At 44.9% G+C, this 15395-nt stretch overlaps 1 protein-coding gene across 1 annotated transcript in view; it reads left to right on the forward strand.

The window, feature by feature from the left end:
• The window catches only part of LOC146822338 (uncharacterized), a 34050-nt gene extending 27603 nt beyond the window's left edge, over positions 1 to 6447 (forward strand). Inside the window, exon 5 of the mRNA XM_085613419.1 lies at positions 234 to 6447. Within this exon, the coding sequence (XP_085469545.1) occupies positions 612 to 2585 (1974 nt within the window). The 5' untranslated portion in view covers positions 234 to 611 and the 3' untranslated portion in view covers positions 2586 to 6447. The remainder of the gene's footprint in view (positions 1 to 233) is intronic.
• The last annotated feature ends 8948 nt before the right edge of the window (positions 6448 to 15395 follow it).

A 15395-nucleotide genomic window follows, 5' to 3' on the forward strand; every position in this document is an offset into this window, starting at 1 on the left:
GTATTGTGTCATGGGGAGATAGTCTGACTCATTGAATAAGGAACCTTCTCTTGTGTTTTGGTTACTCCTTCAGTCCACACTCCTTTATAGAAGGGGATCATGGAATCGTATGCCCTTTAACTGCCTACTGTATCTTTACATTGAAAGTGTAATTTAAGAATTTCTTTAGCGCACTTGTCTGTATGGGCTCTGTATTTAAGGTTATTCAGTGTTTCTTTTTCTTAATCTAACAGGTGAAATAAATGCAGTAATAAATTAACACGGTAAAGGCATTAACTATGACTGGAGTGGGCAGTGATGTAAAAACAGTATACAACTAAATCTCTTCCCTTGAGGGCTAATGCCTCTCCAAATCTTTCTACAGCAAAAAACCCAAACTGCTCAACGAGGTCTGTACTTGTCTCTTAGGCATCAGATGATATACATAGAAGACATAACACACTGACATTCTGAAGCAAGTCCGATGATGTATTCATTACGAAGTAAGAGCTACCCTGGTATCAGAATGAACATGCAGAAGAGAAACCGTATGGATATCTAGAATGTGGCAATAAATTCATACGGGAGAAAAACCATATTGATGCACTGAGTGTGGAAAATTGTTCTTTGCAATGACAGACCTAATGCAGGGTCAGAATGACCACGTACAGGAGAACCCATATAAATGTACAGAATGTAATAAAGTGTTCCATAGGGAAAAAAATCTAAGGCGGCATTACAAAATCCACAATGGTGAGGAACCTTATGAATGTACAGAATATAACAAGGGATTTATTGGAAAGGCACAACTAATGTTACATCAGAAGGTCCACACTGGTAAGAAACAGTATGAATGTACAGACTGTGACAAGGCATTTAGAAGAAATGGAGAGCTAAAGCAACATCAGAAAATCCATAATGGGGAAAGACCATATCAATGTACTGAATGTGATAAACTATTCAGATGGAAGAATACTCTAAAGCGACATCAGAAAGACCACACTGGGGAGAAACCATATCAATGTGCAGAATGTAACAAGGCATTTAGAACAAATGGAGAGCTAAAGCACCATCAGAAAATCCACACTGGGGAGAAACCATATCAATGTACAGAATGTAACAAGGCATATATTGCAAAGCAAAGTTTCAAAAGACATCAGCAAGTTCACACAGGAGAGAAACCATATCAATGTACGCAATGTGACAAGGCATTTAGAACAAATGGAGAGCTAAAGCAACATCGAAAGGTCCACACTGGGGAGAAACTATATCGATGTACAGAATGTGACAAGGCATTTAGAGCAAATGGAGATCTAAAACGACATCAGAGCATCCACACTGGGGAAAGACCATATAAATGTACTGAATGTGATAAAGTATTCAGATGGAAGAATAATCTAAAGCGACATCAGAAAGACCACACTGGGGAGAAAAGGTATGAATGTACAGAATGTTCCAAGGCATTTAGAACAAATGGAGAGCTAAAGCACCATCAGAAACTCCACGCTGGGGAGAAACCATATCAATGTGCAGAATGTAACCAGGCATTTATTGCAAAGCGAAGTTTAAAAATACATCAGCAAGTTCACACAGGAGAGAAACCATATCAATGTACGGAATGTGACAAAGCATTTAAAAAAAATAGAGAGCTAAAGCAACATCAAAAGGTCCACACTGGGGAGAAACCATATCAATGTACAGAATGTGACAAGGCATTTATAACAAATGGAGAGCTGAAGCAACATCAGAAAATCCACACTGGGGAGAAACCATATCAATGTACAGAATGTAAAAAAGTGTTCAGAAGGAGGACGCTTCTAAAGCAGCATCAAAAAATCCACACTGGGGAGAAACCATATGAATGTACAGAATGTGACAAAGCATTTATAACAAATGGAATGCTAAAACAGCATCAGAAAATCCACACTGGAGAGAGACCATATCAATGTACAGAATGTGACAAAGCATTTATAACAAATGGAGACCTGAAGCAACATCAAAATGTCCACATTGGAGTGAGACCATTCAACTGCACTGAATGTGAGAAGGCATTTTTTAATAAGCGCATCCTAAAGCGGCATAAAAAGATCCACTCTGGGCAGAAACCGCATGAATGTACAGAATGTGACCAGGCATTTATTACAAAGTCAAATCTAATGCGACATCAGAAAGTCCACACCGGGGAGAAACCCTATGAATGCACTGAATGTGATAAGGCATTTATTAGAAAGTCCCATCTAATGCGACATCAGAAAGTCCACACCGGGGAGAGACCATATGAATGCACTGAATGTGATAAGGCATTTATTAGAAAGTCAAATCTAATGCAACATCAGAAAGTCCACACTGGGGAGAGACCCTATGAATGCACTGAATGTGACAAAGCATTTATAATAATTAGAACACTAAAGCAACATCAGAAAATCCACACTGGGGAGAGACCCTATGAATGCACAGAATGTGACAAAGCATTTATAACAAATAGACAGCTAAAGCAACATCAGAAAGTCCACACTGGGGAGAGACCCTATGAATGCACAGAATGTGACAAAGCATTTATAACAAATAGACAGCTAAAGCAACATCAGAAAATCCACACTGGGTAGGAACCATCTAAATGTCTTGAATGTAATAAAGTGTTCAGGTGGAAGAAGAATCTAAGGCAACATCAGATAGTCCACACTGCAGAGAAGCCCATATGAATGTACAGGATGTAATAAATTGTTTCAAAGCAAGACCAACCTAAAGCAACATCAATAAATCCTCACGGAGGAGAAACCATATGAATGTGACCAGGGATTTATTTGTAAGCAAAAATTAATTCCACATTGGAAAGTTCACACCGGAGATAAACCATATCAATGTATTGAATGTCACAAGGCATTTATAACAAATGAAAAACTGAAGCAACATCAAACGCCTCATGGAGAGAAATCCTATGTACGTACAAAATGTAATAAAGTCTTCCACAGGAAGAATAACTAAAGGCAGCATCAATAATTCCACACTAGGGAGAAACCATATTAATGGACAGAAAGGGACTTAATACAAAACCACATTTAATATGACATCAGAATGTTCAGACAGGAGATAAACCATATAAATGTATTGAATATGACAATGCATTCATAAGAGACGGAGAGCTAATGCAACATCAAAAGTCCATACTGAAGACTACACTGAATGTGGCAAGGCTATTATAAGAAAGGGAGAGTTAAAACATCAGAAAGTCCCAGCTGGGAAACATCTGTATGAATGTACAGAATGTGACGAAGTGTTCTTAACGAAGCAATCACATGAGTGTACAGAAAGTTAAAAAGGCATTTATTAGGAGGGTACAGCACAGCCAATGTACCATCAGAAAGTTCACACATGAGAGATACCATATCAGTGCACTTATTGTACCAAGACATTTGATAAATACATCAGAAAGTTCACATGGTAGAGAAATTACATGATTGCAACAAAGTATTTATTAGAAAGGTATAGCTAATGTACCATCAAAGTCTACATAGAGAAGAACGCATGTGTCAGATGCAGGATTGGATGAAAAAGGTCCCTCTCAGGATCGATTCGTATCTCAATATGCTCGACCTCTCGTCACCCTCAATCTCTGAAGACTTTTATAGTACAGAACTTGGAGATGATCAAGTGGGGGAAGGGAAGGAAGGGAACAGCGGGGAAGGAGACCTGTAACATAGAACAATGAGTGAGATCCAATAATTAACCAAACTTTATTGCAATATACCTTAGTCTAGTGTGTGTATATATGTATGTGTATATAGACCTTGAAATACCGGTAACAAAAAATAATTTCTGCATATTCATCACACTAAAAGAAAATCTGGATGTAATAATTAATATGTAAGCAATAAGTTATCATAGCACTTTGAAAACACCTACCTAGGCCATTTACCATCCACACATCATAGGGGGGGAAGATTCCTCCCTCAAATCTCTAGTAGCCCCTGGTAGAAATGCCCAGAAAACATCATCAGAAAACATACATTGATGCACATTCTTTTTTTTTTTTTCATAGTTCTAATTTCATTACCAGGTAGAAGTTCATTCAGTGTTTCCTTAACATTTTATTCTCCATCAGAAGAAAAGACTAAGTAACTCTTTGATATGCTAGTAGAACGATTCCTTCTCTATAATGAGAAGTGTAAATTAAGCAACTTATCCATATAGTGGCATTTCTTTTGGAACTGTATCAAAAGATATTCACAGGAACTTTCCTCGAAAGCCAAGGGACAGTTTCCAGTAGTTGAAAGTGTTCGATAGAGAAATTATACCATATTGGTTTGAAGACTACATATAACAAGAAATAATGGTGGATCCTACGAGGAATCTGTTCCTTAAATAAACATACGAGGGCTATAAAAAAGGGATGGAAGTTCCCTCTTATCACATCGGAACATGCCACATACTGCATTCGGGACTCTGGAACTCCGTCTGTAGGTGACGAATAATCTGCCCCAAAAAGCGGGCAGGTTCAGAGTCATTTCTTCCGCTAACAAAAGAAAAGGGGGAAAAAATGGAAGTACCACATAATCTGAAGTAGGCATATAAAACCGCATTCCTTCATGCGAAATGTAGTGCGGTCTTCTCAAGGTTTGTTTTTCTACCCAGTTTCGCACCGCCCGCCACTCTGTTAAGGCGGAATACGTTTGCCTACATTACTTGTATCTGTCTTCCCAGTGACTGTTCTCCTTCTCCTGAGAACCACCCAAACAAGTGGCAGCGTTCCTTTGTCTTCTGGAAGAGTGTCTCAATCGAGTGGTAACAGCATGAGAAGAAGAACACATATCACAACAAATGTGTACTGGAATTTGTAAAAAAAAAAGACCGAACACAACATCAAAAAGTCAACCCTGGGGAGAAACTATATCCATGTCCTGAATGTGACAATTAATTTTTGGCAGCGCAAAGCTACTGCAATAACAATAAGTCAACACAGAGGAGAAAGTTCTGGCGGTGGAGAATGCATATCACTGCACTCAAAGCAGCAAGACATCCTTTACAACAGAGGTTCCTAACTTATTTGGCTTACCACAATTACCTTTTTTATTTTGTATTCTTTCTTAACGCTTCCACTGCCCCTTTTTTGTTTTCAACGCCCCCCAATTGCACCAGAGGCTACTACCTCCCCCTTGATCATTCTGGTGCCTGCGGGAGGGCAGTATTGGTCACTTTGGGAATGACTGCTTTACAAGGACAAAGCTAGTGCAACATCAGAAAGTCGTTACTTGTGGGACACCTGTCCTGCACACAGGAGCGACACCATAGGAATATACTGAATGTGACAAACCCGTCATTACAAAGGGACTATTTATGCAACATCATTAAAATCCACAGTGGAAGTAACTGAAGCAATAGATGTGACCAGGTGCTGAGCAGATAGTGCATATTGGCAGAAACAACTTTTTATTGCAAGTCGTTTTTTCATGTGATGAACCTCATCTGTCAACATGCATTCCAGGGAGAAATGTTATGTCTTCATTGTGACAAGACATTCATTACAAAGGAATAGATAAAGCTTGATCAGAGGATATAACTGCAGGGACGGCATTTGAATATTATAAATATGAAAGCGCATTCTCTTCAAGCGCTGTCTGATGGGGCATCAAAAAGGCCTCCTGGGTGTAAGATGTACTGATTGTGAAGTCCTTTTTTGAAACATCGATCAGTTACTACAACAAAGAATCCACACCTGCTCACAAATATAGGGGATGAAATACCTGAACAAAATATGGAACACAGGAACAGAAATCGTGTCAGTCATAGCAGGTGCCGAAGGATTGGTCAAGAAAAGGCTCTTTTCCACGGAAGTGACTATGTACAAACTCCAGTGAGCATCAAACTTTCTCAGAATGCAAATTTTACAGAAAACAACAGCTAGATTTCTTTCAAAGCTCCCAGCCTACTGTGGTATAAGGGCTATTTTGCCCACCTAGTGATAAGACCTGGCTCTGCCTAGTTACCCATTTATGTGAGATTTGTTCTACAGGGCCTTCTACGGCTCGTATCCACAGTTTTGATCGACATTTCTGATAATCAGATCCTAGCTAAAAAACTTTGAATTTCATGTTCATGCTGTTTCCCGTTTACATTTTGTTTCTTTCATTAACACTACAGCCCGGTAGAGCACAAATGGAGTTTTGGGGTTGGTTGAAAGTCAGATGCCACTGGCCTTCAAGGTTTGCAGCCCCTGAAGTGTGTGTGCATCAGGTTTATGGCCTCATGTGGGACAGGAGCTGCCACCATTTGTACAGACGTTGCAGGGCAGTTTGCTGGACAAGCAGTGAATTAGAAACCTCTGCTTATAGCAGTGATTACCATCTCCTATATCCTGTGTAGACAACAATTGTATTCTTTCTACTTCTGTACAGTGTATGTTTTTTAACGTGCTGATCAGTAATAAAATGAGCATCTGCTGAAAGGGCTGACTGCAATTTTAAATTTGAACACTGTAATCTTTCTTTTTTCGTACAGTGTATGTAGTTATTTAATTTTCTAAAGTGTTCTTATGTCCATTCAGGCTATGCCTGTGCAATAGAAAAGAAAAAAGAAATCTGTTTGCCTGAATAGGGAAAGACCAAGCATAGGTCTTATCTCTCAATGAACCTTGCTCCAAAAGGATAAACTATGTGGCCGCCATAGGGGAAAAATAGGAGGGGGGTTAATGAGGAGACTAAAACAGGGGATTTATCTTTAGAGACCATGGAGACGGACTCGAAACTTCACCAATGTGTACTGTTCCCCTCACCCCAGCCTTATAAAATGTGAACACCTGGTCGATGGACCCCTTAGTTTTTTCCAATGTGAGTAAATGGTCTAGTACCCTCCCCCCTGATTTGCGGGGGAGATGGAATTTATGCAATCCCGATCCTGGAAGTGAGCAGAATTGTGCATCATGGGATAGCCAGATGTAGCACTTTGCAGGAAGTGGATATCAGGAGGTAGGGAACCTGGTAGCCCACTGACTGCCAATGGCAACCTACCCTGAGGGCATTTTATGAAGATAAATTGGGCACCCCATGCACCCTGCCCTCTGATATTGTCCTGGTCTGGAAGCAGGCCTACCCTGCTGCACCAAGTTTCAGGAACAGAGAGGGTGCACCAACACAGGCTGCACCTGGTGACTCGCAAAGAAGATCTGTACCTTAGAGCAAGCCAAAATCCAGAGAAAGATTTGGCTGTGACCGAGACACTGGCCATTCAGTGACAACTGGACTTCTGCCAGGCCTGAGAGGACCTTGAGGGACGTCGACATTTGTGGCCAGGATCACCTCACCAAGCCCGTGGACTGAGGAGCAGCTGCAAGAAGACAACCGTCAATCATGTTGCATCCACAGCATCTTTTCAACATCTTCAATATTCGGCATCCCTAGCATCAGGACCACTTCCATAGGACTCCATTGAACGAGAATAAAGTGCCTGGAGACTTCTTCTGTGGAGGTAACTGCTACTGATGGTCTTGCTGATCTCCCTGACTGGCTCCCAACTGGAGTTTGTCACCCCATGTAACTGTAACCCACTGCATTACAACTAGCCCAACCTTTTGATGAAACAGTTTCTAAGTGAAAATTCATAAAATTTGCCAATGCTTGTTCGCAGTTGAGTGAAATTCCAGCACTCCATTTCCCTGGCTCACTCACGCACAGCAGTCATGTGCTATACTGAGCATACATGTTAACACAGTTAAGACACTCAGGATGTTAGCGTCAAGGACTGGGTAAACACACAGAAGGGTAACTTTACATGGGGGTCAATAGGCCTTTGAAGGAAATCCACCTTTTCCTGTTGATCACCCTGGATTTCTTTGACCTTTTTGCCTGACTTTACAACTTTGCCGGCTTTAGAACTCTGTTCACAATACCCCTGCTAACCAGTATGCTTCCCCTTTTTAATTGTAGTTAAATTGGCTTCTTCCTGACTGGCACATTTAACTTGCCTGTACGTCACTAGTGTATGGTGTAGAAAATAGCACCCAAGGCCTAGAAGTTAAAAGGCATATGTGGACTGCAGCGCCCGCTGTGCCATCTACTAAAGGGGTAGTAAACATGCCTGCAGGCCAACCTCGTGTAACTTGACTACTGCAGTGTAAACCTGCAGTGCAACCTGTTGTTTTAACAGCACAGTGTCAAAAATCCTGCTCGACAGGTCTGTTGTGCCATGTGTAACACTTGGAGTGCACTTCAACGTGAAAGAACTGGATGCTAAGACAATGTTTTTGGAACCCCTGATTGGTTGCTGAAGAACCCTGCCTTTGTCCTACCAGACTTCTTTCTCTAGGTTTATTGTGGGTGCAGTGTCTGCTTCAAACTGAATTTTAGTGTTAGATGTGGAATGACACTAGAATTACCACAGTATATTCCCTAGTTACACCCCCAGCCCCAGGTTTAGGGGGTACTGAAGAGTTTCACCATCTTAGAAATGCCTTGAAACATGGCATTTTGGCCGTGTTTACAGTGATGCAGACATGAACTAGTGAGAGTGTATTGTAATGATTTCAAGACAAATAAAAAGAACACATTTTTGTTTACTTGTTCTTTGTTGTGCATCTCAAAAACACCCCAGCACATTGTGGACACTGCAATTGACTTTAAGGTTGTTCCACCCTATGGAAAGTGGACTGTGTTTGACTACAACACAGGAAATGTGGACACGCAAGTGTAGAACACTCTTCATTCATCTCCTGCTTACCCTCACTTTAAGAGTAACAAAGTATTCCGGTCATGACAAGGGGACTTCCCTGTAATTTCACACTTACGTAAGCAAAGTAATAATAATGGTATTTATGTATCTCAATCGGGTACGTTAATATCGGACAAGACACAACACAGCATAATGATATGTTCCATGGTTGACAACACATGGTGATGATAAACGTTACCTACAGGTGGGTTTTCAGCATCAAATCCTGCTGATGGAACCATTGGCAATGACCTACTGTATCTTACTATTCATTGGCATCGACTCCTACATTGGTAGCACTTGTGAGGCGTCACTTACTGTGTGACTACCTTGCGTTTGTGTGGATCATGGTCGAACTACAGAGTTAAATTAGTGTCTATCCACTGTTTCTGCTTCAAATTACACAACTTCACATTTATTTTTGTTTATACCGGGAGAATAAGTGATTTGCTTAGAATCACAGGATGTAGATGTGACACCGCTTGTTTTGTCTTTTCAGTTGAGTTCCTCGAATGTTGCAACTGTTGAGCCATTAATGCACCACTGTGGGTGGGCTTCAGGCAGTGCTGTTTTCAGTCGGCAGAAGTAACCAAGCAGAGCGTGCACTGTTCACATTACCAGGGTTGGACTGGGACTAAAAATAGGTCTGGGAACAGGGAAAAAAAGTGGCCCTGATTAATGATTCAAATAGCTACAAAGGTGGACCCCATTTGCAAGTTAGAACAGTTTGAACTTGTAAAGACGCTCTGTATGGGTATTTCACAAGGTATGAGAGACTGAATGCATTTGTGTTTGTTGCAGGCAAAGGGAAGTCATCGGTGAAAGCTGGCCTACCTGACACTAAAACAGTTCCGCAAGCAGCCAAAAAAGCAGCCACCACAGTTTCCTGCCAGAATAGCTTATCAGACACTGCCCGATTGCCCACCAGGCCATTCTGACCCTCCCCATTACAAATCCTGTCATTGAAACACTGTTTTAATCACTGGAAACAACATGGTTGTTGAAAGTCACCCCTGTTATAGGACCAGCTGCATCTATGTGACCAGGTAAAAATTATTATCAAGAATGCCGCCCATTTGCTTGTTCCTCAGTGGCCTCTGCTGCATTGTAATGCACTCCTATCCACCCCACTCCACTACTATATACCTCCGTCTGTTCCACCCAAATCTACCCCACTCCACCATGCTCCAATCTACAGCACTCTATTTTGCCACACTGTACCCCAGTCTACTGCACCCCACCCTACCCCACACCCTACCTCACTCCACCCTACCACAATCTACCCCACTCCACCGTTCCAATCCCCACCGTTACAATCCATCCTATTCCATTCTACCCCACTCCCACCTATTTCCTGCCAATCTACCCTACTCCATTCTACCACCCTCTAATCTACCCCTCTCCCCTGCATCCTGCCCCATTGTATCCCTCCACCCCACTCTACTCTAACACACTCCACTCTACACCTATCTACTTCACTCTACCCCTTTCTACCCCACTCCAATCTACCCTACTCCATTCTACACCACTCCATTCAAACCCACCCGATCTACCCCAATCTACACCACTTCTATCAACCACAATCTTCCTCACTCCACTCTACCCCACTCCACCCCAATTTACACCAATTTATTCCACTTTACCCCAATCTATTCCACTCTACCCAAATATATTCCACTCTACCCAAATATATCCCACTCCACTCTATCCCACTCTACCGCACTGTATACTAGTCTATCCCACCTCACCAACGTTTACCCATGCTGAACAGCATCCACACTAGTTTACAACATGGCTAAAATACTATCCCAAAACCAATAGCTCTCGCATAGGTGTGACCTATGGCCTTTGCCAATGCTTGTTTTAAATTGTCACCTACTTTAGGGATCAACTAATTGTATGGAGATGCATTGTAATAGACTATGCTCTCAAGTATTCTTTGCATGTCTTCATTGTAGCTTTTCTTGCCAACTTTTGTTTGGTACCATCAGAGCTACCCCTTACACAGCATAGCTCCACCATACAGTGCATAGCTCCTCCAAGCACAGCATAGCTCCTCCATCCAACTACAGAGCTCCCTCCCCACAGACTTGAACCCACCTGGGTCTGTGAGTTGTACAAGTGAGCTCGAGAAGCTGTCCATAAAGAGGCGAGTTGAGCACATGCCATAAACTGTCACCTGCAGGTTACACAGTCCAGTCCCACTGAGAGAGGTCAGGAAGTCCAGTGCCTGCTGGGGTGGTCTGTGGATAACAAGCAGGTCACCTACTCTAAAGCCAGTAAGACCGCTTGGTTGGTTTATGCCCCTGCTGAACATGTGTATGGGGGAGTCTGGTTGAAATCACATTACGGAAATTGCTTTACCTTTAAAAAATTGATAATTTGAAGTACATCTCACCCACAATCACACGATGATGTGAGGATACCTCCACTATCACAGCATCAGTGGGTTACTGTTAGAAATGGGATCTCTGGTTGGCTAAGGCGTGCGCCAAAGCCAGGCAGAAACCACCACTCTAGTCAGGGCAAGGAAGTTACACGCCAAAGATAACCCCTGCTCACCCCCTTGGTAGCTTGGCACTAGCAGTCAGGCTTATCCCGGAGGCAATGTGTAAAGCGTTTGCTGTCAAGAATTCCTGCCATGCGAGGGGAAGAAAACGGTAACCAGCGAAAACGGACTACATCTCCCAGGATGCTTAGTGGTTGAGAGGTTATGTAAACAGGAGAGCTGTTACATACCTCAAGGAAAACACGCCCTTATGTAAACAGGAGAGCTGTTACATAACTCAAGGCAAACACGCCCTTATGTAAACAGGAGAGCTGTTACATAACTCAAGGCAAACACGCCCTTATGTAAACAGGAGAGCTGTTACATAACTCAAGGAAAACACGCCCTTATGTAAACAGGAGGGCTGTTACATAACTCAAGGAAAACACGCCCTATAAAGGGAGGAACCGGGAGGTACAACGCTGTCGGATATTGTGTTTACACCGACGTACCTGCTTCGTGAAGAGCAGTGTTCCGGAGTGGTGCTCCAGTAAGGCAAGAACGGAGGTAGGTCGAGTCGTTACTCCCTGGGCCGTGTCTTGCCCCATCGTCACCTGTGAAGGACCCGGAAGCTCTACCGGTCAACCATTGAGCTTCGCTTTTTGACTCGGCTGAGTCAAAGCGCAGTGGCGCTTTTGCTGGTTGGAGTCGTAACTCCCAGCCCGACCAGAGATTCAGGGTCTGCCAGCTGTAACGCACACCAGGAGGTGTTTGCCGCGTTCCAGACTCGGAAGTCCACAGGATCGATCGAGCGGCTGCTCTCGGTTCAGTCTTCTTGCATTTGATTGGGGTATCCGTGACGCATCACCAGGAGGTGACTCCGCGTCCCGGTGCAGTCTGAGGAAGAGGTTGAGCGGCTGCTCCCTTCAGGTAGAGACCCCGGCTGGGTGTTTCCCTGACTCCTCGATTCTCCCCAACGCTCTTCGTGCCCCTCACAGCCTACCGATTGGCATTGTCGGCCATTTCATTTCTGCCCTCTGTTGGCATACGCCGGGATCGGCGTATATGCAGAGGACGGTTAGGACCATCCGTGCTGTGGGCTGGTAACGTACTTAGCCTGGAGGATTCCAGTGACTATAACTTTTGTTTATTCTTTGTATTATTTTTGCCTTCATTAAAATAACTAACCCTTCACGAGTGGTTGCGTCCTCATTATCGTGTCTGTTAAACGATCCTGAGACGTTCAGGGCGTTACAAAATATCCGACCTTAAATACACTAACTGTCTCCCGGTCGATAACAGACATGGCAACACTTGATGATGTGCTGGCTGCTTTAGCGACCGTGCAAGTTGAATTGGCTGCCTCTAGGCAAGAAACAGCAGATGTAAAAGCCAGACTGGATGCTATCCAATTGGACCCGCTCACGCCCAGCACCTCCCTCACGAACCAGACCCCTGCGGTAGTAGTGGAAATGCCGGTAGCCATCCCCTTGGCAACACCAGAGAGGTACAGTGGGGATCCTAACACAGTGCAGGTATTCCTCACACAAGTGGCGCTACATTTATCGTGCAAACCAAAGGCGTTCCCCACGAGTCAGGCTCGTGTGGCTTTCCTTATTTCCTATTTGGCTGGAAACGCGGCACAATGGGCCGTACCTCTGGTGAGCAGGGACGACCCCATCTTATGTGATTGGGGTGCTTTTCGCGAGGAATTCCTGAAGGTATTCGACAGAAGGGCTGACTCGTACACGGCGGACCGTGAAATGCTTGAGTTGAGACAGGGATCCAACGACCTGGTGCGGTATCTCAACACGTTCCGAAGGCTGGTTGCGGAAACCAAGTGGCCTGTTGCTAAACAGACGGCGCTCTTCCATCAAGGGCTGTGCGATGAGCTCAAGGACGCCGTGGCTCATATTGACCCTCAACCCAAGACATGTGAGGGCCTTATCAACCTGGTATTACGGCTGGAACATAGGCTAAGTGAAAGAAAGGGGGATCATGTGAGAAAAGGAAAATCCCTTCCATCCTAGGGGACGGTGGGAAGTCCTGAAACTTCCACCGCATCCAAGGGAGAACCCATGGACATCGGCACAATACGAGCGAGCCTCACAGCCACGGAGAAAGAGTCACGCCGTAAACAAGGATTGTGCCTATATTGTGGCAAAAAAGGCCACTACGTACGTGAATGCCCTGCCAAACCGAAGACGTCACGTTATCGGGCCAACCGGTCGGTAACAGCCGTGGTGGACATACCGGCGGAAAACTAGAGGACTCCCAGACCAAAGCAGGGGCATCTCGGAGTCACTCATCCATCCCTTCACTTTCCAACTCGGTCACTAAGGGACAACGACACCTGTTTCTCACGGTGCACGTGGGAGTGCATGACCAGTGGATACCCGTTGTGGCCATGGTGGATTCCGGGGCCACTGGCATGTTTATGGACCACAACGAGGCATGCAGGCTAGGACTAGTGCTTCTTCCCAAAGCTGTACCCGAAGACGTCTATGCTGTAGACGGAAGGCGATTGGTGACGGGGCCCATCGGGCAGCACACGGGGGTCCTTCCGATGAGATATGGGAGGAACCATTTGGAACAAATCGATTTTAACATCATCCGAGCGCCCCAATATGGCGTCATATTGGGATTGCCGTGGCTACAGAAACACAACCCCTTTGTGGATTGGCCAACACATCGCATCGAAATGACGTCACCGTATTGCATCCTGCATTGTGGAATAAGAACGGAATCCCTTGACGCAGATGAGAGCGGGAGTCAGACGGTGGCTACAGCGGCAGAAAAAGATGTGGCTCTCCCCCAGGCTTATCACAGTTTTGAGGATGTATTTGATGAGGTGAAGGCGGAAGTGCTACCACCACATAGACTGTTTGACTGCCAGATCGACCTGGTGCCAGGGGCCAGCGTCCCCAGCGGCAGGCTGTATGCCCTGACGGAGCCTGAAAACGTGCATCTCCGGGGGTACCTGGATAAACTCCTCAAGCTAGGATTCATCCGCCCGTCCAAGTCTCCGGCCGCCTCGCCACTCTTCTTCATCCCGAAGGCTAATGGGGAGCTGAGAGCCTGTGTGGACTTTAGGGCATTGAATGCGATAACCATAAAAAATCGGTACCCCTTGCCTCTCATCAGTGTACTTCTGGAACAGGTCAAGAAAGCTCGTATCTACACCAAGTTGGATTTGAAAGGGGCATACCATCTGGTGCGCATGAGGGACGGAGACGAGTGGAAGACCGCCTTTAAGACCAGGTTCGGCCTTTTTGAGTACCTCGTCATGCCGTTCGGTCTGTGCAACGCCCCGGCAGCCTTTCAGTACTTTTTGAATGAGGTATTCAGAGAGGAGTTGGATATCTACGTGGTCGTATATATCGACGACATCCTCATCTATTCGTCCAGTGTGGAGGAGCACGTACACCACGTCAAAGCTGTGCTCCAAAAGCTGAGGGAAAACATGCTGTTTTGTAAACTCAGCAAGTGTGACTTCCACGTCACATCCGTGGAATTCCTCGGAGTGATGCTGAGTCTAGAGGGACAGGAGATGGCAGAACGAAAGATCAAGGCGGTGAAAGAATGGCCGGTGCCCCAAAGCGTGAAGGACGTCCAAAGTTTCATTGGCTTCGCCAACTTTTACAGGCGGTTTATAGATGGATTTTCAGGATTGGTGGCCCCAATCGCACAGCTACTGAGGAAGTCCAAGGAGTTTGTCTGGTCCCCTGAAGCGAACACAGCCTTTGAGGCCCTGAAAAGCGCCTTTGGTAAGGCGCCGGTGTTGGCTCACCCCGATCCGGATTTCCCCTACGTGGTGGAAGCGGACGCTTCGGATGTGGCGCTGGGGGCTATCTTGTCCCAACGCAACCGCGACACAGGGGTGCTTCATCCCGTTGCGTACATGTCCCGCAAACTCAACGACGCCGAACGCAACTACCATATTGCGGAGAAGGAGCTTCTCGCAATCAAGGACGCCTTCACCGAATGGAGGCATTGGTTGATGGGGGCAAGACATGTGGTATCGGTGTACACGGACCATAGGAATCTACAGTTCATGACGGCCGCAAGACACCTTTCTCCCAGGCAGCTGCGGTGGATGATCTTCTTTGCGGAGTTCAACTTCCGCATCACATATCGGCCGGGGACGGAAAACCGGAAGGCGGACGCCCTGTCCCGTCAATCTGCAGTTAAGGAACCATTGCCTGTGACCGAGCGTTCCATCATTTCC

Source organism: Triturus cristatus, chromosome 6, assembly GCF_964204655.1.
Source record: "Triturus cristatus chromosome 6, aTriCri1.1, whole genome shotgun sequence".
NCBI lineage: Eukaryota > Metazoa > Chordata > Amphibia > Caudata > Salamandridae > Triturus > Triturus cristatus.